At 35.6% G+C, this 27,981-nt stretch overlaps 1 protein-coding gene across 1 annotated transcript; it reads left to right on the top strand.

The window, feature by feature from the left end:
• Positions 1–27,981, top strand: LOC139844400 (uncharacterized). Its single transcript, XM_071834625.1, has 5 exons — positions 1–372; positions 26,429–26,482; positions 26,576–26,687; positions 26,765–26,811; positions 27,504–27,981. Exons 1-5 carry the CDS (start codon positions 307–309, stop codon positions 27,711–27,713), a joined length of 489 nt encoding a protein of 162 aa, XP_071690726.1. The 5' UTR covers positions 1–306; the 3' UTR covers positions 27,714–27,981.

Raw genomic sequence — 27,981 nt, 5'->3', positions numbered from 1 at the left:
TCTTTAAACATCCTTCCTTCCATTCCTCTTACAATATCTGCATTCAATTTCACCCTACCCCTTACTCTATGTGTATTATATCCCTATAAACATATAATAATATTAATAGTATATATATTAAAAAGTGTATATATATGATAACTATCATGTGTGATCAGAAACCAATACAAACACATACTCAGAACCATTGCAGCAGAACAATTAAGTCAGAGTGAACAAACCTGGGAGAGTTCAGATCAGAACTGCAAACTAAATAACCATTAATAATATATAACTTCTGATAACGTTCATCCGTCTGATAAAAAAATGTCTTTTCTTGTTTATTGTCTCATCTTCCACTTATGTGTTTCCATGCGTCCATGCAACGCTCGCTGTAACGACCCGTACTTTTTCGATCATTCTATAATTATAAGATTAATATTTACATAAATTAAACCTTGCCAACATGATAAGCAATCCAAATTGTTGAGATTTATGTTTCCGAAAAGAGTTTTACATAACGTTTGACCGTCTAGTTTGACCGATGATATCACGAACTATACAATATATGATAATTATACGTTTGTGTATATATATGTATATATACATATTTAACATGATTAAAGAATGTTTTAATACCTCATTTTATATTAATAACAATAAGTTACAAGTATATTTTGAAACTACTAACTTAAGTTTTCAAAACGATAACTATACGTAACGTTATTTGACATAAATACTTAAGACTTATAATGTTTATACATATATCGTATAAGTAATGTATTTAATCACTTTTAAGAACTTAAATACATAAAATCATATAAGTGTATTCACAAAAGATAGCTATATTTGAATCCTCATTCCATTTTTCACAAAATTTCTATACGTATACCTAGAGTATTTGTACTCGTATCATACCAAGCTCCTATACGTATTTACTAATAGTAAATACACATCAAAATCACCACCTAACCAGCCATTATTCATGCCCTTAGAGCTAGGTAATTACTTTTGGATGATTACTTGACTAATTAACAAAATTACAAACTAAAAATCTTATCATGTATTACATGATACACGTTTTTTTTAGGTTATAAGTATCACCATTTCTAGTTCATTTTCTAACCTCATTTTTAGTTAAACACACACTCTTTCACAACCCTTAAAACCCTTAATCAATTCAGCAAAGTTTCCAAGAAGATCTAGCTTCAAAAACCATACTAAAACACCATAAGAAAACCATACAAAAACACTTCAAGAAAACCCTCCAAGAACACCAACTTACTTCCAATCTTTCACCCACTTCTATCACCCTTTTGATTCTAGCTTCTTACTTCTCTTTTACAGCAAACTTATCCAAGGAACTTGAGGTAGAATCTATGTTCATAACCTTATTCAATTCATATATATATAGCTATCTTATTTTGTGGTACAAAAGTTTAACAACAAGAACATAGTTTGAATGTTTTCAAACTTGTTTGCAAACTAAATAGATCCTTCTAACTTAACTTTTAAAATACTTCAAGACATGTAACATAACTTATTTATATGTTAATTTAACAAGGTAAAACTTGGTTTTTCAAAGTATAAGTATTTTTGGAAAAATGGTCATTAAATGATTTTGTTGTAACAAAATGTTTAACTTCATATGTTTCACTAAACTTTCACTTATGCCGTATGATTTTGAATACAAACCAAGGTATTTACAGTTCATAGTCTTAAAGAAGAACTCGATCCAAGAAGATGGCAATTTGAATCAACGAAAACGGACTTGTAACGAAGAAACTATGACCGAAACAAAATTGGCTATCCTAGACATTTTCAACTTCGGGATTCATTGGAAAAATTTACATAAAATCACATCTTTATAAGATAACATGATATTTTATATATATGTACTCATAATTCAATTTCATATGGTTCAGGATCACCCGTAAGCAACACGAAAAGATTAATCATAAGATCCCATGATTGTACGCAACACGTTATTTGACAACACCGGTACTTTATGTACGCAACACGTCATTTGACAACACCGGTACCATGGGTCAAGATTAATCTCGACCAATACATATACGATGGGGTTTTATTTATTTCGTTGGGGGTTTTATTTATTTCATTGCGGGTATATTAAACATCTAAAAATGAACCATTAAAAATTGAATTACTAACCACGAACTGCTAACTACGGACTAAGGAATTATTCAAAGTATTAAAAGTATAACAAGTATATATATGTGACGTTTGTTTAAAAAGAAAAGGTATTGATATATTATATATGGATAGGTTCGTGATATCAATCGGAGACCAAGTCGAAATTACATATCTTCAAGACGAAAGTGAGTATATAGTCCCATTTTTAAACTCTAAATATTTCGGGATGAGAATACATGTATTTTATGTTTTACGATATGGACACAAGTAACTGAAAAATATGTTCTACGTTGAGTTGTACCACTGGCATACTTCCCTGTAGCTTGGTAACTAATATTTACAGCGGTATTGTAAACGCGAATCCTGTTGATAGATCTATCGGGCCTGACAACCCCAACCGGACTGGACGACCAGTATTCAACGGTTGCACAGTACTTCGTTTTGTGACTACACTTGGTACGGTGTAGTAAGATTTCATATTAAAGGGAATATGCGACGTGAAAATGTTAAGTATGGTTATCAAGTGCTCAACCACTTAGAATATTTTTATTAAACTGTTTATATACGAAATCTTGTGGTCTATATATATATTGCTGCCGGCATTAAACCTATATCTCACCAACTTTATGTTGACCTTTTTAAAACATGTCTATTCTCAGGTGATTTCTAAAGCTTCCGCTGCATCATGTTGGATCTAACCAGGATCTTGCGTACGCATGTTTGTGTCAAAAATAAAACTGCATATCCGAGATGTTGTATTGTAAAATATGCTAGAAACCGTGTTGTTGTCATCATTTGTAAAGTTTGTAAGTCGAAGATTATCGCTAAACGTTAATCTTCTTTTTATTGTCTTAAGCTTGTAACAAAAATAATGGTTGTGGTTTGTAATGTATAATATATGCAGTTTTTCTTTTAAAAATGTCTCATATAGAGGTCAATACCTCGCAATGAAATCATACGTTATCTAACGCGTTCTTATGGTTAAGGACGGGTTATGACATGTGGTATCAGAGCGGTGGTCTTAGCGAACCAGGTTTGCATTAGTGTGTCTAACTGATAAGTCGTTAGGATACATTAGTAAGTCTGGACTTTGACCGGGTCTGATTTAAAAACCATTGCTTATCGTTGTTGGTTAAAATTTATATGTAAATATTATGTAGTACTAATGGGTTAGTTGTTGTGTGATAGATGTCGGGCTCAAAACTTGTCATCACGTTCAGCGACTCCGAACCAGAATCTTCAGATGGTGTTCCAGTCATTAACCTATCCGATGACGAAAATAATATCTTTGGGGAAGACTCACAAATTCCGGATGAACCGACTATAGAGAACCCGGAAAGTGAACCCGAGGAGGAAAGTGAACCTGAGGAGGAAAGTGAACCCGAGGAGGAAAGTGAACCCGAGGAGGAAAGTGAACCCGAGGAGGAAAGTGAACCCGAGGAAGAAATACAGGAAATTACAAAAGACGAGTTCGAACTAGGAAAGAAACGAAAGGCTAATGAATTAGAAAATCCAAATCCCGAGTTTAATGAGAATGAAGTGGCACCAATTCCACTCAACACTACCACCCCTATCCCCGCTATTCCTATTAGTGCTATCCCCGCATCTAGTTCTTCGGCTCCTCAGCCAAAACGTAGGCAGACAGCTAGGATAAGCGTTAGGCCATTCATTGGAACTAAACGCCCTAGAAAATAGACCGAACGATGCACTGCCGTATTAAGCCATGGAATCATATAATGTTTTGTATAATATTATTAGTGTGGTTTGCTTAAAGTTTGATGTAAGATAAGCATATGTAAAATAGCGAAGTATGAAATGCAATAATTTTCCATGGTTAAGTATTATTTAGATTGTAGTAATTGGTTCTGTACTAAGCTATTAAGTATGAACATTAACGGGTAGGTACTACCCTAGATATAATTATAAAACGCTAATAAGAAGAAAAGGCTTTTATAATAATACCTGGTTCATATTATTAACAAGCTATAATGTACTATAAATACACACTACATCTATAATAATCCATGTGAATAATTATTTTTTTTTCATTAGGAAATGGCGCGATTGAATCGAATGACGGAACAAGAACTCGAGGAACTCATCAATCAACGAGTGAACGATAGAATGTTATGGGTCGAAGCTGCAAGAGCTGCTGCAGTTAATCCAAATCCTCGTGTAGGATGTACTTACAAAACTTTCCAAGCTTGCAAACCTTCATCATTCAGTGGAACGGAAGGACCGATCGGTTTAACCCGATGGATAGAAAAGATGGAGACTGTGTTCAAAATCAGTGGTTGTGATGAAAAAGACATGACCAAGTTTGCATCGTGCACTTTACAAGATAGTGCACTCACATGGTGGAAGAATTATGTGAAGGCGGTAGGAGGAGATGTAGCTTATGATACTCCATGGGAAGAATTCAAAGCAATGATAATCACCGAGTATTGTCCAAGGAATGAGGTTATTAAGTTAGAAGATGAGTTACGAAGTTTGAAGGTGGTTGGTACTGAAATCACCAACTACAATCAGCAATTCATGGAATTGGTTTTACTATGTCCTGAATTGGTTCCAACCGAAGCACGGAAGATTGAAATGTACAAAGGCGGTTTGCCCAAGAAGGTCAAGGCAAACGTTACGGCGTCGAAACCTAAGACAATTCATGAAGCTATAACCATGGCGAACGAGTTAATGGATCAGGTCATTCTGGATAAGAAAGCATTCACTACTGAGGTGAAGGTATCAAGTAACAAAAGGAAGTGGAACGGAAATTATGATCGAGGTTACCAACAGCAATCTTTTAAGAAACCAGAAACCCCGAAAGGTGCGGGTAGTGGTTCAGGCTTTGGTTACAAAGGACAAAGTCCTTTATGCAACCGATGTCACAAACATCACTTTGGTTACTGTAGTGTGTTGTGCACTAAATGCAATCGACAGGGTCATCTTGCTGAAGATTGTAAGGCTCTCGTTACAAATGGTAACAAGACTCCTGCTACCAACGCAAATAGAACTGCTTTGGCTAACGTTACTTGTTTTGGATATGGAAAACAAGGTCATTATAAGAGTCAGTGCCCGAATCCAGAAAAGAATGGCGGACCTGCACGTGGAAGAGCGTTTGTTATTAATGCTAGAGAGGCACGTGAAGACCCGGAGCTTGTTACGGGTATGTTTACCATTAATAACTTATCAGCATCTATTTTATTTGATACTGGCGCCGATAGAAGTTACGTGTGTAGAAATTTTTACACTAAATTGAATTGTTCATCATTACCTCTAGATGCTAAGTACATGATTGAGTTAGCTAATGGTAAACTAATTAAAGCCGATAAAATTTGTTGTGATTGTGAAATAAATCTAGCCGGAGAAACGTTTAAAATCGACTTAATACCCGTAGAATTAGGAGGTTTTGATGTAATAGTCGGCATGGACTGGATGTCCAAAATAGGAGCGGAAGTTGTTTGTGCTAAGAAGGCAATTCGTATTCCTGGTAAGGATAAAATACCGGTGATGATTTATGGAGAGAAGGGTAATTCAAAGCTAAAACTCATTAGCTGTTTGAAAGCCAAGAAGTGTTTAGAAAAGGGATGTTACGCTATTTTAGCACATGTTAATAAAGTCGAAAAGAAAGAAAAGTGCATCAACGACGTGCCTGTGGCAAGAGATTTTCCTGAAGTTTTTTCGGAAGAATTGCCGGGATTACCTCCATTTAGATCGGTAGAATTTCAAATAGATTTAGTACCAGGAGCTGCACCAGTGGCTCGTGCTCCATATAGACTTGCACCGTCCGAGTTAAAAGAACTTCAAAGTCAGTTAAAAGAATTACTGGACCGTGGATTCATACGACCGAGTACTTCACCGTGGGGAGCTCCAATTTTGTTTGTTAAGAAGAAAGATGGATCTTTTAGGATGTGTATAGATTATCGTGAATTAAATAAGTTAACTATCAAAAATCGGTATCCACTACCGAGAATTGCCGACTTATTTGATCAACTCCAGGGATCATGTGTTTATTCGAAAATCGACCTAAGATCGGGCTATCATCAACTACGTGTCAAAGAAGAGGACATTCCGAAAACTGCTTTTCGGACACGTTATGGTCATTACGAATTTTTGGTCATGCCGTTTGGATTGACGAATGCGCCAGCTGTATTCATGGACCTCATGAATCGAGTTTGTAGTCCGTATTTAGATAAGTTTGTTATCGTTTTCATTGATGACATTCTTATCTATTCCAAGAGTGAGCAAGAGCATGAGCAGCATTTAAGGTTGATATTAGAGTTGTTGAGAAAAGAACAGCTATACGCTAAATTTTCTAAGTGTGCTTTCTGGTTGAAAGAAGTGCAATTTCTTGGCCACGTTGTTAGTAGCAAAGGAATTCAGGTTGATCCAGCAAAAATTGAAGCCATTGAAAAATGGGAGACTCCTAAAACACCAATGCAGATACGCCAATTTTTGGGTTTAGCCGGTTATTATAGAAGGTTTATTCAAGATTTTTCCCGAATAGCTAAGCCGTTGACAGCGTTAACGCAAAAAGGGAAGAAATATGAATGGACCTCGGAGCAGGAGAACGCATTTCAATTACTGAAGAAGAAGTTAACTACGGCGCCTATTTTATCGTTACCTGAAGGGAACGATGATTTTGAAATATATTGTGACGCTTCGCGACAAGGTTTTGGTTGTGTTCTTATGCAACGAAAGAAAGTTATTGCATACGCATCCCGACAATTAAAGATTCACGAGCGGAATTATACGACGCATGATCTAGAACTGGGAGCAGTCGTGTTTGCATTGAAGATATGGAGACACTACTTGTATGGGGTTAAATGCACTGTGTTTACTGATCATAAAAGCCTTCAACATATTTTTGATCAGAAACAATTGAACATGAGGCAACGTAGGTGGGTCGAGTTAATAAACGACTATGATTGTGAAATTCGTTATCATCCCGGGAAGGCGAACGTGGTGGCTGATGCTCTAAGCAGAAAGGAACGAGAACCAATTCGAGTACGAGCGATGAACATAAAAATTCGCATGAATCTCAACTCACAAATCAAAGAAGTTCAACGAGAAGCACTTACTAAAGAAAATATAGGAAATGAAATAATGAAGAAGTATGAGAAGCAACTCGTTATGCGGGAAGATGGAATTCGATATTTTGCAAATCGTATTTGGGTACCGAAGTTGGGTGGATTAAGGAAGTTGATATTGAACGAGGCACATAAGACAAGATATTCGATACATCCTGGAGTTGGAAAGATGTACCAAGATCTTAAGACGCATTATTGGTGGCCTAATTTGAAGACAGACGTTGCAACATATGTTGGGGAATGTTTAACTTGTTCCAAAGTCAAAGCAGAACACCAGAAGCCGTCAGGGTTACTTCAACAACCAGAAATCCCAGAATGGAAATGGGATGGTATTACCATGGATTTCATCACGAAGTTACCAAAGACTGCCTGGGGATACGACACCATTTGGGTGATTGTTGATCGTCTTACCAAGTCTGCACATTTCTTGTCTATAAAGGAAACAGATAGAATGGAGAAACTATTACGATTGTATATAAAGGAAGTTGTTTCAAGGCATGGAATACCTATTTCCATTATATCCGATCGTGATAGTAGATTTACCTCAAAGTTTTGGCAATCACTACAGGAGGCACTAGGAACTCGTTTGGATATGAGTACCGCATATCATCCGCAGACCGACGGGCAGAGTGAAAGAACAATTCAGACTCTTGAAGACATGCTCAGGGCATGTGTGATCGATTTTGGAAACGGATGGGATAAATATCTACCGTTAGCAGAATTCTCGTATAATAATAGTTATCATGCGAGCATTGGAGCTGCGCCATTCGAAGCATTGTATGGAAGGAAGTGTAGATCTCCTATCTGTTGGAATGAAGTAGGAGATCGACAATTAACTGGTCCCGAGATCATACACGAAACGACTGAGAAGATAGTACAAATCAAGGAGAGATTGAAAACAGCCCGTAGTCGCCAAAAGAGCTACGCCGATGTCCGAAGGAAACCATTAGAGTTTCAGGTCGGGGACATGGTTATGCTAAAGGTGTCACCTTGGAAAGGTGTGATACGTTTTGGAAAAAGGGGTAAACTGAACCCAAGGTACGTAGGCCCGTTTAAGATCATCGAACGCATTGGACCGGTAGCTTATCGGCTCGAGTTACCGCAACAACTCGCTGGAGTACATAATACCTTTCACGTCTCGAACCTTAAGAAGTGTCTTGCAAAGGAAGACCTTACCATTCCTCTTGAAGAAATCCATGTCGACGAGAAACTACAATTCGTCGAAGAACCAATCGAAATCATGGACCGTGAAGTTAAACAGCTCAAACAGAGCAATATACCGATTGTTAAGGTTCGTTGGAATGCTAGAAGAGGTCCCGAGTTTACTTGGGAACGAGAGGATCAGATGAAGCAAAAGTATCCACACTTGTTTCTCGATGACGCAAAATAGGTACAATTTTAAAATTTCGGGACGAAATTTATTTAACGGGGAGGTAATGTAACGACCCGTACTTTTTCGATCATTCTATAATTATAAGATTAATATTTACATAAATTAAACCTTGCCAACATGATAAGCAATCCAAATTGTTGAGATTTATGTTTCCGAAAAGAGTTTTACATAACGTTTGACCGTCTAGTTTGACCGATGATATCACGAACTATACAATATATGATAATTATACGTTTGTGTATATATATGTATATATACATATTTAACATGATTAAAGAATGTTTTAATACCTCATTTTATATTAATAACAATAAGTTACAAGTATATTTTGAAACTACTAACTTAAGTTTTCAAAACGATAACTATACGTAACGTTATTTGACATAAATACTTAAGACTTATAATGTTTATACATATATCGTATAAGTAATGTATTTAATCACTTTTAAGAACTTAAATACATAAAATCATATAAGTGTATTCACAAAAGATAGCTATATTTGAATCCTCATTCCATTTTTCACAAAATTTCTATACGTATACCTAGAGTATTTGTACTCGTATCATACCAAGCTCCTATACGTATTTACTAATAGTAAATACACATCAAAATCACCACCTAACCAGCCATTATTCATGCCCTTAGAGCTAGGTAATTACTTTTGGATGATTACTTGACTAATTAACAAAATTACAAACTAAAAATCTTATCATGTATTACATGATACACGTTTTTTTTAGGTTATAAGTATCACCATTTCTAGTTCATTTTCTAACCTCATTTTTAGTTAAACACACACTCTTTCACAACCCTTAAAACCCTTAATCAATTCAGCAAAGTTTCCAAGAAGATCTAGCTTCAAAAACCATACTAAAACACCATAAGAAAACCATACAAAAACACTTCAAGAAAACCCTCCAAGAACACCAACTTACTTCCAATCTTTCACCCACTTCTATCACCCTTTTGATTCTAGCTTCTTACTTCTCTTTTACAGCAAACTTATCCAAGGAACTTGAGGTAGAATCTATGTTCATAACCTTATTCAATTCATATATATATAGCTATCTTATTTTGTGGTACAAAAGTTTAACAACAAGAACATAGTTTGAATGTTTTCAAACTTGTTTGCAAACTAAATAGATCCTTCTAACTTAACTTTTAAAATACTTCAAGACATGTAACATAACTTATTTATATGTTAATTTAACAAGGTAAAACTTGGTTTTTCAAAGTATAAGTATTTTTGGAAAAATGGTCATTAAATGATTTTGTTGTAACAAAATGTTTAACTTCATATGTTTCACTAAACTTTCACTTATGCCGTATGATTTTGAATACAAACCAAGGTATTTACAGTTCATAGTCTTAAAGAAGAACTCGATCCAAGAAGATGGCAATTTGAATCAACGAAAACGGACTTGTAACGAAGAAACTATGACCGAAACAAAATTGGCTATCCTAGACATTTTCAACTTCGGGATTCATTGGAAAAATTTACATAAAATCACATCTTTATAAGATAACATGATATTTTATATATATGTACTCATAATTCAATTTCATATGGTTCAGGATCACCCGTAAGCAACACGAAAAGATTAATCATAAGATCCCATGATTGTACGCAACACGTTATTTGACAACACCGGTACTTTATGTACGCAACACGTCATTTGACAACACCGGTACCATGGGTCAAGATTAATCTCGACCAATACATATACGATGGGGTTTTATTTATTTCGTTGGGGGTTTTATTTATTTCATTGCGGGTATATTAAACATCTAAAAATGAACCATTAAAAATTGAATTACTAACCACGAACTGCTAACTACGGACTAAGGAATTATTCAAAGTATTAAAAGTATAACAAGTATATATATGTGACGTTTGTTTAAAAAGAAAAGGTATTGATATATTATATATGGATAGGTTCGTGATATCAATCGGAGACCAAGTCGAAATTACATATCTTCAAGACGAAAGTGAGTATATAGTCCCATTTTTAAACTCTAAATATTTCGGGATGAGAATACATGTATTTTATGTTTTACGATATGGACACAAGTAACTGAAAAATATGTTCTACGTTGAGTTGTACCACTGGCATACTTCCCTGTAGCTTGGTAACTAATATTTACAGCGGTATTGTAAACGCGAATCCTGTTGATAGATCTATCGGGCCTGACAACCCCAACCGGACTGGACGACCAGTATTCAACGGTTGCACAGTACTTCGTTTTGTGACTACACTTGGTACGGTGTAGTAAGATTTCATATTAAAGGGAATATGCGACGTGAAAATGTTAAGTATGGTTATCAAGTGCTCAACCACTTAGAATATTTTTATTAAACTGTTTATATACGAAATCTTGTGGTCTATATATATATTGCTGCCGGCATTAAACCTATATCTCACCAACTTTATGTTGACCTTTTTAAAACATGTCTATTCTCAGGTGATTTCTAAAGCTTCCGCTGCATCATGTTGGATCTAACCAGGATCTTGCGTACGCATGTTTGTGTCAAAAATAAAACTGCATATCCGAGATGTTGTATTGTAAAATATGCTAGAAACCGTGTTGTTGTCATCATTTGTAAAGTTTGTAAGTCGAAGATTATCGCTAAACGTTAATCTTCTTTTTATTGTCTTAAGCTTGTAACAAAAATAATGGTTGTGGTTTGTAATGTATAATATATGTAGTTTTTCTTTTAAAAATGTCTCATATAGAGGTCAATACCTCGCAATGAAATCATACGTTATCTAACGCGTTCTTATGGTTAAGGACGGGTTATGACATGTGGTATCAGAGCGGTGGTCTTAGCGAACCAGGTTTGCATTAGTGTGTCTAACTGATAAGTCGTTAGGATACATTAGTAAGTCTGGACTTTGACCGGGTCTGATTTAAAAACCATTGCTTATCGTTGTTGGTTAAAATTTATATGTAAATATTATGTAGTACTAATGGGTTAGTTGTTGTGTGATAGATGTCGGGCTCAAAACTTGTCATCACGTTCAGCGACTCCGAACCAGAATCTTCAGATGGTGTTCCAGTCATTAACCTATCCGATGACGAAAATAATATCTTTGGGGAAGACTCACAAATTCCGGATGAACCGACTATAGAGAACCCGGAAAGTGAACCCGAGGAGGAAAGTGAACCTGAGGAGGAAAGTGAACCCGAGGAGGAAAGTGAACCCGAGGAGGAAAGTGAACCCGAGGAGGAAAGTGAACCCGAGGAAGAAATACAGGAAATTACAAAAGACGAGTTCGAACTAGGAAAGAAACGAAAGGCTAATGAATTAGAAAATCCAAATCCCGAGTTTAATGAGAATGAAGTGGCACCAATTCCACTCAACACTACCACCCCTATCCCCGCTATTCCTATTAGTGCTATCCCCGCATCTAGTTCTTCGGCTCCTCAGCCAAAACGTAGGCAGACAGCTAGGATAAGCGTTAGGCCATTCATTGGAACTAAACGCCCTAGAAAATAGACCGAACGATGCACTGCCGTATTAAGCCATGGAATCATATAATGTTTTGTATAATATTATTAGTGTGGTTTGCTTAAAGTTTGATGTAAGATAAGCATATGTAAAATAGCGAAGTATGAAATGCAATAATTTTCCATGGTTAAGTATTATTTAGATTGTAGTAATTGGTTCTGTACTAAGCTATTAAGTATGAACATTAACGGGTAGGTACTACCCTAGATATAATTATAAAACGCTAATAAGAAGAAAAGGCTTTTATAATAATACCTGGTTCATATTATTAACAAGCTATAATGTACTATAAATACACACTACATCTATAATAATCCATGTGAATAATTATTTTTTTTTCATTAGGAAATGGCGCGATTGAATCGAATGACGGAACAAGAACTCGAGGAACTCATCAATCAACGAGTGAACGATAGAATGTTATGGGTCGAAGCTGCAAGAGCTGCTGCAGTTAATCCAAATCCTCGTGTAGGATGTACTTACAAAACTTTCCAAGCTTGCAAACCTTCATCATTCAGTGGAACGGAAGGACCGATCGGTTTAACCCGATGGATAGAAAAGATGGAGACTGTGTTCAAAATCAGTGGTTGTGATGAAAAAGACATGACCAAGTTTGCATCGTGCACTTTACAAGATAGTGCACTCACATGGTGGAAGAATTATGTGAAGGCGGTAGGAGGAGATGTAGCTTATGATACTCCATGGGAAGAATTCAAAGCAATGATAATCACCGAGTATTGTCCAAGGAATGAGGTTATTAAGTTAGAAGATGAGTTACGAAGTTTGAAGGTGGTTGGTACTGAAATCACCAACTACAATCAGCGATTCATGGAATTGGTTTTACTATGTCCTGAATTGGTTCCAACCGAAGCACGGAAGATTGAAATGTACAAAGGCGGTTTGCCCAAGAAGGTCAAGGCAAACGTTACGGCGTCGAAACCTAAGACAATTCATGAAGCTATAACCATGGCGAACGAGTTAATGGATCAGGTCATTCTGGATAAGAAAGCATTCACTACTGAGGTGAAGGTATCAAGTAACAAAAGGAAGTGGAACGGAAATTATGATCGAGGTTACCAACAGCAATCTTTTAAGAAACCAGAAACCCCGAAAGGTGCGGGTAGTGGTTCAGGCTTTGGTTACAAAGGATAAAGTCCTTTATGCAACCGATGTCACAAACATCACTTTGGTTACTGTAGTGTGTTGTGCACTAAATGCAATCGACAGGGTCATCTTGCTGAAGATTGTAAGGCTCTCGTTACAAATGGTAACAAGACTCCTGCTACCAACGCAAATAGAACTGCTTTGGCTAACGTTACTTGTTTTGGATGTGGAAAACAAGGTCATTATAAGAGTCAGTGCCCGAATCCAGAAAAGAATGGCGGACCTGCACGTGGAAGAGCGTTTGTTATTAATGCTAGAGAGGCACGTGAAGACCCGGAGCTTGTTACGGGTATGTTTACCATTAATAACTTATCAGCATCTATTTTATTTGATACTGGCGCCGATAGAAGTTACGTGTGTAGAAATTTTTACACTAAATTGAATTGTTCATCATTACCTCTAGATGCTAAGTACATGATTGAGTTAGCTAATGGTAAACTAATTAAAGCCGATAAAATTTGTTGTGATTGTGAAATAAATCTAGCCGGAGAAACGTTTAAAATCGACTTAATACCCGTAGAATTAGGAGGTTTTGATGTAATAGTCGGCATGGACTGGATGTCCAAAATAGGAGCGGAAGTTGTTTGTGCTAAGAAGGCAATTCGTATTCCTGGTAAGGATAAAATACCGGTGATGATTTATGGAGAGAAGGGTAATTCAAAGCTAAAACTCATTAGCTGTTTGAAAGCCAAGAAGTGTTTAGAAAAGGGATGTTACGCTATTTTAGCACATGTTAATAAAGTCGAAAAGAAAGAAAAGTGCATCAACGACGTGCCTGTGGCAAGAGATTTTCCTGAAGTTTTTCCGGAAGAATTGCCGGGATTACCTCCATTTAGATCGGTAGAATTTCAAATAGATTTAGTACCAGGAGCTGCACCAGTGGCTCGTGCTCCATATAGACTTGCACCGTCCGAGTTAAAAGAACTTCAAAGTCAGTTAAAAGAATTACTGGACCGTGGATTCATACGACCGAGTACTTCACCGTGGGGAGCTCCAATTTTGTTTGTTAAGAAGAAAGATGGATCTTTTAGGATGTGTATAGATTATCGTGAATTAAATAAGTTAACTATCAAAAATCGGTATCCACTACCGAGAATTGACGACTTATTTGATCAACTCCAGGGATCATGTGTTTATTCAAAAATCGACCTAAGATCGGGCTATCATCAACTACGTGTCAAAGAAGAGGACATTCCGAAAACTGCTTTTCGGACACGTTATGGTCATTACGAATTTTTGGTCATGCCGTTTGGATTGACGAATGCGCCAGCTGTATTCATGGACCTCATGAATCGAGTTTGTAGTCCGTATTTAGATAAGTTTGTTATCGTTTTCATTGATGACATTCTTATCTATTCCAAGAGTGAGCAAGAGCATGAGCAGCATTTAAGGTTGATATTAGAGTTGTTGAGAAAAGAACAGCTATACGCTAAATTTTCTAAGTGTGCTTTCTGGTTGAAAGAAGTGCAATTTCTTGGCCACGTTGTTAGTAGCAAAGGAATTCAGGTTGATCCAGCAAAAATTGAAGCCATTGAAAAATGGGAGACTCCTAAAACACCAATGCAGATACGCCAATTTTTGGGTTTAGCCGGTTATTATAGAATTCGAAATTTTTTTATCTATATCTATCAATAATGATAAAACTCTATTATTATCTCATATTCGTCATGAAAACATTCCTATATGTTATTATGACAACCTCTACCAAATTTCGGGGACGAAATTTCTTTAACGGGTGGGTACTGTAACGACCCGGAAATTTCCGACCAAATTTAAACCTTAAACTCTATATGTTTCCGACACGATAAGCAAAAACCTTAATGTTGAGTCTAGAAAGTCTGAAATCTATATTTGAATGATTAGTTACCCATTGACCAAGCCTAACGATTTACGAACTTTTATGTGTATATATGATATATATTTATTAATTGATAACGTTAACAAGGTATTAGATATGTAATATTTGGTTTCGATATAAGAATACTATATTTATCGGCGAGAGTAAAAGATAATATATTTTTACTACATGTCAAGGTGTAATTATTAAGTTTAATATAGTTATCTGTTATTATTTTAGAAATTATAAAATATGATTTATATGTCACGTCTTCTTTAAAAAGGATTATAATTTTTATAAATATCTGAAACCACTTTCGTCAAATTATTATCAAACCATTTTGATAAGAATAAAGATTTTTAACGTTATCTTAAAAGTTGGAAATCACTAAACCTGCGCACTTGCACGAGAAAAATCATAACTAATTCATTCGGACTCGAAAAAGGGTGATCTTGGTGTCCAAACGACCGTAACTCAAAAATCTACAACTTTCGTGACTATACCTTACACGAATCGTGTACCCATTTACACGAATCGTGTAATGTTTTGCCGACATAAAGTAGTTAGGTGACGAAAATTTTCTTTAAAAGGCCTTCTATTATTTTTCATTTCATCAAACATCGCACACACACATATATACACATAATAATACTCTGTAAACTTATAAAATTTATATTATTATTATTATTATTATTATTATTATTATTATTATTATTATTATTAAAATTATTATTAAGATTAAAGATTAAGATTAGTATTAATTTTAAGATCAAGAGTATTTATTGTACCAAAATTTATACAAAGATTCTATGACGGGGTTCTATCCAAGTGTTCCAAAACTGGTTTTATGAATGGGATAATATTAAGGAGATTATGGGTCAAATCTATGAAAGTTATGGGTACGGATCGGGGGTTTTGCTCATGAGACAAACTAGTGTTTGTCATCTCTGTTGCGTCTAAATAATATCCTGCAATATTGAATCTCAATATTGATACGTAAGCACTCTAAACTTAACTTTTATTTACTTTTAGTGTGTCCCTGACTGGTGCTCGAGAAATTAGGATCGTGTATATTTTTATATCTATTTTTGTTAAAATATATTTTTAGGATAGAATCTGAATTAGTTACTCTTGCAGTTGAAATAAGGTATATGAATAATATGTTTTTGGAAAGGTGGCGAAAAACTATAAACTTTTCATTCAGATGTCGAAAGAATTCGACGGATGGATTTGAAGTTATAGTCAATCGAACTTTTGTACAAATTGTTTAAAAATGAACATTTTTACCTTTTATTTACGATATCGTTAAAATCATTATTATTATTAGATTGTTATTATAAGTATTATTATTATCAAAATAGTACTATCATTGTTATTATATCTAAATACAATTGATATTTTTATCAAAAACTATTAAACTAATATTTTTGATCATTATTATTAATAAAACTATTAATTTATTTTCATTGACACTAAAATTATTATTTCTATTAAAAATATTATTTTTAATGAAAATATTGCTAACTTATCATTTCGTATATATTTTTTTAAAAATTATATAATTTTATGAAATATTTGACAACACTATTTAATTATATTTAAACATGAATGAATTTTTGGAAATCATTTTTGAGTCAAATGAATTTTTGTTAACTTTTACATATTAGTCTCGAGCATTAGGATTGGTACACTATAATTTGACTTTAATTGTTATTTAGATATTAATCAATATATATAATTATATAATTAATTAGGTTCGTGAATCGAAGGCCAAACCTTATAAGTTATCAATGATGTTATATGTATTTTTACTACAAAATACAATTGGTGAGTTTCATTTGCTCCCTTTTTAATTGCTTTTGCAATATATATATATTTTTGGGACTGAGAATATATGCGAAGCTTTTATAAATGTTTACGAAATAGACACAAGTACTAAAAACACATTCTACGTTGAGTTGTACCACTGGCATACTTCCCTGTAGCTTGGTAACTAATATTTACAGCGGTATTGTAAACGCGAATCCTGTTGATAGATCTATCGGGCCTGACAACCCCAACCGGACTGGACGACCAGTATTCAACGGTTGCACAGTACTTCGTTTTGCGACTACACCTTGGTACGGTGTAGTAAGATTTCATATTAAAGGGAATATGCGACGTGATTAAATGTTAAGTATGGTTACCAAGTGCTCAATCACTTAGAATGCTTTTATACACTTGCGAGTGTACAGATATTTATAACTATGAAATCTTGTGGTCTATTGAAACTTTTGATAACTGTTGATACGATAAACTTATGAACTCACCAACCTTTTGGTTGACACTTTAAAGCATGTTTATTCTCAGGTACGAATTAAGTCTTCCGCTGTGCATTAGCTCATATAAAGGATACTAGTTGGGACCACTTAAGCCATGATACACGAACGTTGCATTCGAGTCATTGAAGACCATTAAGGGCTAATATTAAGCCATTTGGATATTGTAAAATGTTAGACGAGCATATCAATTTTAATGTAATGATAGTTTGCCTTTTTAAGAATAAATGCAACGTTTGTAAAATGTATCATATAGAGGTCAAATACCTCGCGATGTTATCAACTATTATAATTCGTTTGTAATCGATATGGACGTTGTCCGGATGGATTAGGAACGGGTCGTTATAGGTGTACCACTGGCATACTTCCCTGTAGCTTGGTAACTAATATTTACAGCGGTATTGTAAACGCGAATCCTGTTGATAGATCTATCGGGCCTGACAACCCCAACCGGACTGGACGACCAGTATTCAATGGTTGCACAGTACTTCGTTTTGCGACTACACCTTGGTACGGTGTAGTAAGATTTCATATTAAAGGGAATATGCGACGTTCCTTAACCATAAGAACGCGTTAGATAACGTATGATTTCATTGCGAGGTATTGACCTCTATATGAGACATTTTTAAAAGAAAAACTGCATATATTATACATTACAAACCACAACCATTATTTTTGTTACAAGCTTAAGACAATAAAAAGAAGATTAACGTTTAGCGATAATCTTCGACTTACAAACTTTACAAATGATGACAACAACACGGTTTCTAGCATATTTTACAATACAACATCTCGGATATGCAGTTTTATTTTTGACACAAACATGCGTACGCAAGATCCTGGTTAGATCCAACATGATGCAGCGGAAGCTTTAGAAATCACCTGAGAATAGACATGTTTTAAAAAGGTCAACATAAAGTTGGTGAGATATAGGTTTAATGCCGGCAGCAATATATATATAGACCACAAGATTTCGTATATAAACAGTTTAATAAAAATATTCTAAGTGGTTGAGCACTTGATAACCATACTTAACATTTTCACGTCGCATATTCCCTTTAATATGAAATCTTACTACACCGTACCAAGTGTAGTCACAAAACGAAGTACTGTGCAACCGTTGAATACTGGTCGTCCAGTCCGGTTGGGGTTGTCAGGCCCGATAGATCTATCAACAGGATTCGCGTTTATAATACCGCTGTAAATATTAGTTACCAAGCTACAGGGAAGTATGCCAGTGGTACAACTCAACGTAGAACATATTTTTCAGTTACTTGTGTCCATATCGTAAAACATAAAATACATGTATTCTCATCCCGAAATATTTAGAGTTTAAAAATGGGACTATATACTCACTTTCGTCTTGAAGATATGTAATTTCGACTTGGTCTCCGATTGATATCACGAACCTATCCATATATAATATATCAATACCTTTTCTTTTTAAACAAACGTCACATATATATACTTGTTATACTTTTAATACTTTGAATAATTCCTTAGTCCGTAGTTAGCAGTTCGTGGTTAGTAATTCAATTTTTAATGGTTCATTTTTAGATGTTTAATATACCCGCAATGAAATAAATAAAACCCCCAACGAAATAAATAAAACCCCATCGTATATGTATTGGTCGAGATTAATCTTGACCCATGGTACCGGTGTTGTCAAATGACGTGTTGCGTACATAAAGTACCGGTGTTGTCAAATAACGTGTTGCGTACAATCATGGGATCTTATGATTAATCTTTTCGTGTTGCTTACGGGTGATCCTGAACCATATGAAATTGAATTATGAGTACATATATATAAATTATCATGTTATCTTATAAAGATGTGATTTTATGTAAATTTTTCCAATGAATCCCGAAGTTGAAAATGTCTAGGATAGCCAATTTTGTTTCGGTCATAGTTTCTTCGTTACAAGTCCGTTTTCGTTGATTCAAATTGCCATCTTCTTGGATCGAGTTCTTCTTTAAGACTATGAACTGTAAATACCTTGGTTTGTATTCAAAATCATACGGCATAAGTGAAAGTTTAGTGAAACATATGAAGTTAAACATTTTGTTACAACAAAATCATTTAATGACCATTTTTCCAAAAATACTTATACTTTGAAAAACCAAGTTTTACCTTGTTAAATTAACATATAAATAAGTTATGTTACATGTCTTGAAGTATTTTAAAAGTTAAGTTAGAAGGATCTATTTAGTTTGCAAACAAGTTTGAAAACATTCAAACTATGTTCTTGTTGTTAAACTTTTGTACCACAAAATAAGATAGCTATATATATATGAATTGAATAAGGTTATGAACATAGATTCTACCTCAAGTTCCTTGGATAAGTTTGCTGTAAAAGAGAAGTAAGAAGCTAGAATCAAAAGGGTGATAGAAGTGGGTGAAAGATTGGAAGTAAGTTGGTGTTCTTGGAGGGTTTTCTTGAAGTGTTTTTGTATGGTTTTCTTATGGTGTTTTAGTATGGTTTTTGAAGCTAGATCTTCTTGGAAACTTTGCTGAATTGATTAAGGGTTTTAAGGGTTGTGAAAGAGTGTGTGTTTAACTAAAAATGAGGTTAGAAAATGAACTAGAAATGGTGATACTTATAACCTAAAAAAAACGTGTATCATGTAATACATGATAAGATTTTTAGTTTGTAATTTTGTTAATTAGTCAAGTAATCATCCAAAAGTAATTACCTAGCTCTAAGGGCATGAATAATGGCTGGTTAGGTGGTGATTTTGATGTGTATTTACTATTAGTAAATACGTATAGGAGCTTGGTATGATACGAGTACAAATACTCTAGGTATACGTATAGAAATTTTGTGAAAAATGGAATGAGGATTCAAATATAGCTATCTTTTGTGAATACACTTATATGATTTTATGTATTTAAGTTCTTAAAAGTGATTAAATACATTACTTATACGATATATGTATAAACATTATAAGTCTTAAGTATTTATGTCAAATAACGTTACGTATAGTTATCGTTTTGAAAACTTAAGTTAGTAGTTTCAAAATATACTTGTAACTTATTGTTATTAATATAAAATGAGGTATTAAAACATTCTTTAATCATGTTAAATATGTATATATACATATATATACACAAACGTATAATTATCATATATTGTATAGTTCGTGATATCATCGGTCAAACTAGACGGTCAAACGTTATGTAAAACTCTTTTCGGAAACATAAATCTCAACAATTTGGATTGCTTATCATGTTGGCAAGGTTTAATTTATGTAAATATTAATCTTATAATTATAGAATGATCGAAAAAGTACGGGTCGTTACATTACCTCCCCGTTAAATAAATTTCGTCCCGAAATTTTAAAATTGTACCTATTTTGCGTCATCGAGAAACAAGTGTGGATACTTTTGCTTCATCTGATCCTCTCGTTCCCAAGTAAACTCGGGACCTCTTCTAGCATTCCAACGAACCTTAACAATCGGTATATTGCTCTGTTTGAGCTGTTTAACTTCACGGTCCATGATTTCGATTGGTTCTTCGACGAATTGTAGTTTCTCGTCGACATGGATTTCTTCAAGAGGAATGGTAAGGTCTTCCTTTGCAAGACACTTCTTAAGGTTCGAGACGTGAAAGGTATTATGTACTCCAGCGAGTTGTTGCGGTAACTCGAGCCGATAAGCTACCGGTCCAATGCGTTCGATGATCTTAAACGGGCCTACGTACCTTGGGTTCAGTTTACCCCTTTTTCCAAAACGTATCACACCTTTCCAAGGTGACACCTTTAGCATAACCATGTCCCCGACCTGAAACTCTAATGGTTTCCTTCGGACATCGGCGTAGCTCTTTTGGCGACTACGGGCTGTTTTCAATCTCTCCTTGATTTGTACTATCTTCTCAGTCGTTTCGTGTATGATCTCGGGACCAGTTAATTGTCGATCTCCTACTTCATTCCAACAGATAGGAGATCTACACTTCCTTCCATACAATGCTTCGAATGGCGCAGCTCCAATGCTCGCATGATAACTATTATTATACGAGAATTCTGCTAACGGTAGATATTTATCCCATCCGTTTCCAAAATCGATCACACATGCCCTGAGCATGTCTTCAAGAGTCTGAATTGTTCTTTCACTCTGCCCGTCGGTCTGCGGATGATATGCGGTACTCATATCCAAACGAGTTCCTAGTGCCTCCTGTAGTGATTGCCAAAACTTTGAGGTAAATCTACTATCACGATCGGATATAATGGAAATAGGTATTCCATGCCTTGAAACAACTTCCTTTATATACAATCGTAATAGTTTCTCCATTCTATCTGTTTCCTTTATAGACAAGAAATGTGCAGACTTGGTAAGACGATCAACAATCACCCAAATGGTGTCGTATCCCCAGGCAGTCTTTGGTAACTTCGTGATGAAATCCATGGTAATACCATCCCATTTCCATTCTGGGATTTCTGGTTGTTGAAGTAACCCTAACGGCTTCTGGTGTTCTGCTTTGACTTTGGAACAAGTTAAACATTCCCCAACATATGTTGCAACGTCTGTCTTCAAATTAGGCCACCAATAATGCGTCTTAAGATCTTGGTACATCTTTCCAACTCCAGGATGTATCGAATATCTTGTCTTATGTGCCTCGTTCAATATCAACTTCCTTAATCCACCCAACTTCGGTACCCAAATACGATTTGCAAAATATCGAATTCCATCTTCCCGCATAACGAGTTGCTTCTCATACTTCTTCATTATTTCATTTCCTATATTTTCTTTAGTAAGTGCTTCTCGTTGAACTTCTTTGATTTGTGAGTTGAGATTCATGCGAATTTTTATGTTCATCGCTCGTACTCGAATTGGTTCTCGTTCCTTTCTGCTTAGAGCATCAGCCACCACGTTCGCCTTCCCGGGATGATAACGAATTTCACAATCATAGTCGTTTATTAACTCGACCCACCTACGTTGCCTCATGTTCAATTGTTTCTGATCAAAAATATGTTGAAGGCTTTTATGATCAGTAAACACAGTGCATTTAACCCCATACAAGTAGTGTCTCCATATCTTCAATGCAAACACGACTGCTCCCAGTTCTAGATCATGCGTCGTATAATTCCGCTCGTGAATCTTTAATTGTCGGGATGCGTATGCAATAACTTTCTTTCGTTGCATAAGAACACAACCAAAACCTTGTCGCGAAGCGTCACAATATATTTCAAAATCATCGTTCCCTTCAGGTAACGATAAAATAGGCGCCGTAGTTAACTTCTTCTTCAGTAATTGAAATGCGTTCTCCTGCTCCGAGGTCCATTCATATTTCTTCCCTTTTTGCGTTAACGCTGTCAACGGCTTAGCTATTCGGGAAAAATCTTGAATAAACCTTCTATAATAACCGGCTAAACCCAAAAATTGGCGTATCTGCATTGGTGTTTTAGGAGTCTCCCATTTTTCAATGGCTTCAATTTTTGCTGGATCAACCTGAATTCCTTTGCTACTAACAACGTGGCCAAGAAATTGCACTTCTTTCAACCAGAAAGCACACTTAGAAAATTTAGCGTATAGCTGTTCTTTTCTCAACAACTCTAATATCAACCTTAAATGCTGCTCATGCTCTTGCTCACTCTTGGAATAGATAAGAATGTCATCAATGAAAACGATAACAAACTTATCTAAATACGGACTACAAACTCGATTCATGAGGTCCATGAATACAGCTGGCGCATTCGTCAATCCAAACGGCATGACCAAAAATTCGTAATGACCATAACGTGTCCGAAAAGCAGTTTTCGGAATGTCCTCTTCTTTGACACGTAGTTGATGATAGCCCGATCTTAGGTCGATTTTCGAATAAACACATGATCCCTGGAGTTGATCAAATAAGTCGTCAATTCTCGGTAGTGGATACCGATTTTTGATAGTTAACTTATTTAATTCACGATAATCTATACACATCCTAAAAGATCCATCTTTCTTCTTAACAAACAAAATTGGAGCTCCCCACGGTGAAGTACTCGGTCGTATGAATCCACGGTCCAGTAATTCTTTTAACTGACTTTGAAGTTCTTTTAACTCGGACGGTGCAAGTCTATATGGAGCACGAGCCACTGGTGCAGCTCCTGGTACTAAATCTATTTGAAATTCTACCGATCTAAATGGAGGTAATCCCGGCAATTCTTCCGGAAAAACTTCAGGAAAATCTCTTGCCACAGGCACGTCGTTGATGCACTTTTCTTTCTTTTCGACTTTATTAACATGTGCTAAAATAGCGTAACATCCCTTTTCTAAACACTTCTTGGCTTTCAAACAGCTAATGAGTTTTAGCTTTGAATTACCCTTCTCTCCATAAATCATCACCGGTATTTTATCCTTACCAGGAATACGAATTGCCTTCTTAGCACAAACAACTTCCGCTCCTATTTTGGACATCCAGTCCATGCCGACTATTACATCAAAACCTCCTAATTCTACGGGTATTAAGTCGATTTTAAACGTTTCTCCGGCTAGATTTATTTCACAATCACAACAAATTTTATCGGCTTTAATTAGTTTACCATTAGCTAACTCAATCATGTACTTAGCATCTAGAGGTAATGATGAACAATTCAATTTAGTGTAAAAATTTCTACACACGTAACTTCTATCGGCGCCAGTATCAAATAAAATAGATGCTGATAAGTTATTAATGGTAAACATACCCGTAACAAGCTCCGGGTCTTCACGTGCCTCTCTAGCATTAATAACAAACGCTCTTCCACGTGCAGGTCCGCCATTCTTTTCTGGATTCGGGCACTGACTCTTATAATGACCTTGTTTTCCACATCCAAAACAAGTAACGTTAGCCAAAGCAGTTCTATTTGCGTTGGTAGCAGGAGTCTTGTTACCATTTGTAACGAGAGCCTTACAATCTTCAGCAAGATGACCCTGTCGATTGCATTTAGTGCACAACACACTACAGTAACCAAAGTGATGTTTGTGACATCGGTTGCATAAAGGACTTTGTCCTTTGTAACCAAAGCCTGAACCACTACCCGCACCTTTCGGGGTTTCTGGTTTCTTAAAAGATTGCTGTTGGTAACCTCGATCATAATTTCCGTTCCACTTCCTTTTGTTACTTGATACCTTCACCTCAGTAGTGAATGCTTTCTTATCCAGAATGACCTGATCCATTAACTCGTTCGCCATGGTTATAGCTTCATGAATTGTCTTAGGTTTCGACGCCGTAACGTTTGCCTTGACCTTCTTGGGCAAACCGCCTTTGTACATTTCAATCTTCCGTGCTTCGGTTGGAACCAATTCAGGACATAGTAAAACCAATTCCATGAATCGCTGATTGTAGTTGGTGATTTCAGTACCAACCACCTTCAAACTTCGTAACTCATCTTCTAACTTAATAACCTCATTCCTTGGACAATACTCGGTGATTATCATTGCTTTGAATTCTTCCCATGGAGTATCATAAGCTACATCTCCTCCTACCGCCTTCACATAATTCTTCCACCATGTGAGTGCACTATCTTGTAAAGTGCACGATGCAAACTTGGTCATGTCTTTTTCATCACAACCACTGATTTTGAACACAGTCTCCATCTTTTCTATCCATCGGGTTAAACCGATCGGTCCTTCCGTTCCACTGAATGATGAAGGTTTGCAAGCTTGGAAAGTTTTGTAAGTACATCCTACACGAGGATTTGGATTAACTGCAGCAGCTCTTGCAGCTTCGACCCATAACATTCTATCGTTCACTCGTTGATTGATGAGTTCCTCGAGTTCTTGTTCCGTCATTCGATTCAATCGCGCCATTTCCTAATGAAAAAAAAATAATTATTCACATGGATTATTATAGATGTAGTGTGTATTTATAGTACATTATAGCTTGTTAATAATATGAACCAGGTATTATTATAAAAGCCTTTTCTTCTTATTAGCGTTTTATAATTATATCTAGGGTAGTACCTACCCGTTAATGTTCATACTTAATAGCTTAGTACAGAACCAATTACTACAATCTAAATAATACTTAACCATGGAAAATTATTGCATTTCATACTTCGCTATTTTACATATGCTTATCTTACATCAAACTTTAAGCAAACCACACTAATAATATTATACAAAACATTATATGATTCCATGGCTTAATACGGCAGTGCATCGTTCGGTCTATTTTCTAGGGCGTTTAGTTCCAATGAATGGCCTAACGCTTATCCTAGCTGTCTGCCTACGTTTTGGCTGAGGAGCCGAAGAACTAGATGCGGGGATAGCACTAATAGGAATAGCGGGGATAGGGGTGGTAGTGTTGAGTGGAATTGGTGCCACTTCATTCTCATTAAACTCGGGATTTGGATTTTCTAATTCATTAGCCTTTCGTTTCTTTCCTAGTTCGAACTCGTCTTTTGTAATTTCCTGTATTTCTTCCTCGGGTTCACTTTCCTCCTCGGGTTCACTTTCCTCCTCGGGTTCACTTTCCTCCTCAGGTTCACTTTCCTCCTCGGGTTCACTTTCCGGGTTCTCTATAGTCGGTTCATCCGGAATTTGTGAGTCTTCCCCAAAGATATTATTTTCGTCATCGGATAGGTTAATGACTGGAACACCATCTGAAGATTCTGGTTCGGAGTCGCTGAACGTGATGACAAGTTTTGAGCCCGACATCTATCACACAACAACTAACCCATTAGTACTACATAATATTTACATATAAATTTTAACCAACAACGATAAGCAATGGTTTTTAAATCAGACCCGGTCAAAGTCCAGACTTACTAATGTATCCTAACGACTTATCAGTTAGACACACTAATGCAAACCTGGTTCGCTAAGACCACCGCTCTGATACCACATGTCATCCGCAGACCGACGGGCAGAGTGAAAGAACAATTCAGACTCTTGAAGACATGCTCAGGGCATGTGTATATATGCAGTTTTTCTTTTAAAAATGTCTCATATAGAGGTCAATACCTCGCAATGAAATCATACGTTATCTAACGCGTTCTTATGGTTAAGGACGGGTTATGACACTCGCCAACTTGGCGTGTTCAACAAGGAACCTGGAAAGGAGTTTGCTTCATCAAGTGAGGTCAGTTCTTAAATTTCCATATATGCACACATAGATATAATGAATATTTATATGGTTACATATGATCATTGTTTCTAATCTTGTGTTGTTTAGGCACATGCACAAACAATAGTTGAGTTTGAAGAAGAAATCATAAATGGAGACAATATGGAGCTTAAAAATTCAACAATTGACTTTCCTTTAAATAAGTTGAACGCACTTGCAGGTTATGATCAATTTCATATGTTTATGATATGTTTATGTTGCTAAAAGATATTGATATGTTATACTGATTACTTTCAGAAACTGATATCAAAGTACAAATTTCTCAAGAGAAAAGCAAAATTGAGGTAAATCACATTATATTATCATGTATTTTATAGAAGCATAAAAAATATAGATAAAGTATGTCTACAAAATACTTATGCTTAACTTCATATATTAGTATGGTCTTTGCAACAACATGCATGCACATCCATATGTATGATATGCATCATGAAGAACAAGAGTATTTCATGCTACAGTTCATATTTACATTTACTTCAGTTACCACAATATACTCGCCGTGCCAAAATTCAGTTGAGAAAACTTACTACATTAAGTTGAAAGTAACATTAAACTTTGGTTGACATTCAAATTTCTTTACTTTAAGGGATAGAAAACATATAGTATGGGTGATATGTTTTTTCACAAGATAGCCCAGTTGTTCGGGCCCTGATATACTTGCAAAAGGTCTAGGATCGAATCTTATGGTGGCCAGCGATGGGTTAGAAACAACCATGGAGTAATCCGGCCTAACTGCATACATTAGAGTATGGGTCGGAATACTTGCCCTCCGGGTAACCCGAACAGGAAAAAAACCTTGTAACTTTTAACTACCAAGTTGATATGTTTTATAAGAACACTTCTAGGTACAAAAACTATCAATTATAATCATGATTAAGTACTTGACACATGTTCTATAATGGTATATATTGGAGTAGATGTAATCAATATCGTCACGTAAAAGTGACTCATACTTTTGTCTCATGTAATACCATAGGGATGGAAGAATCATGCTCGGTCAGCCATGGAGTCTAAGCAACAAGACTCGAAGGAAGCTATCAATAAATCCAAAGATAACAGTTTTACTGAAGATGTTGTAGTCATGGACTACGCTCAGCCCCATCGAAAACCACCTATCCACAATTTAGACCCCCAAGAAACTACTATTCTTAATTCTCCCTTATATGAATACCAACGCGGCCCGTAAGAGAATCAGAGGGAGTTAATAACATTACACGCAAAATTATAATCAGTTAGTCAATACTATATATATCATGTATTATTAATGTGCATTCGGAGTTGTAATCAGACAACCTTTCTGGTGTGGATGATATCAATTCTTGTAATGCTTTGTTTCAATTTGAATTGTATTAAAAGTTGTCTATTATAAGAAGTAATTGTAGTGAATCATTGTATATATGGTGAACTTACAATTATGTATGTTGCAGTGTTGAAACGTTTTATGAATTAAATAA

This window comes from Rutidosis leptorrhynchoides, chromosome 4, assembly GCF_046630445.1.
Source record: "Rutidosis leptorrhynchoides isolate AG116_Rl617_1_P2 chromosome 4, CSIRO_AGI_Rlap_v1, whole genome shotgun sequence".
Lineage (NCBI taxonomy): Eukaryota > Viridiplantae > Streptophyta > Magnoliopsida > Asterales > Asteraceae > Rutidosis > Rutidosis leptorrhynchoides.
This window is presented reverse-complemented; position numbering and strand designations above follow the sequence as displayed.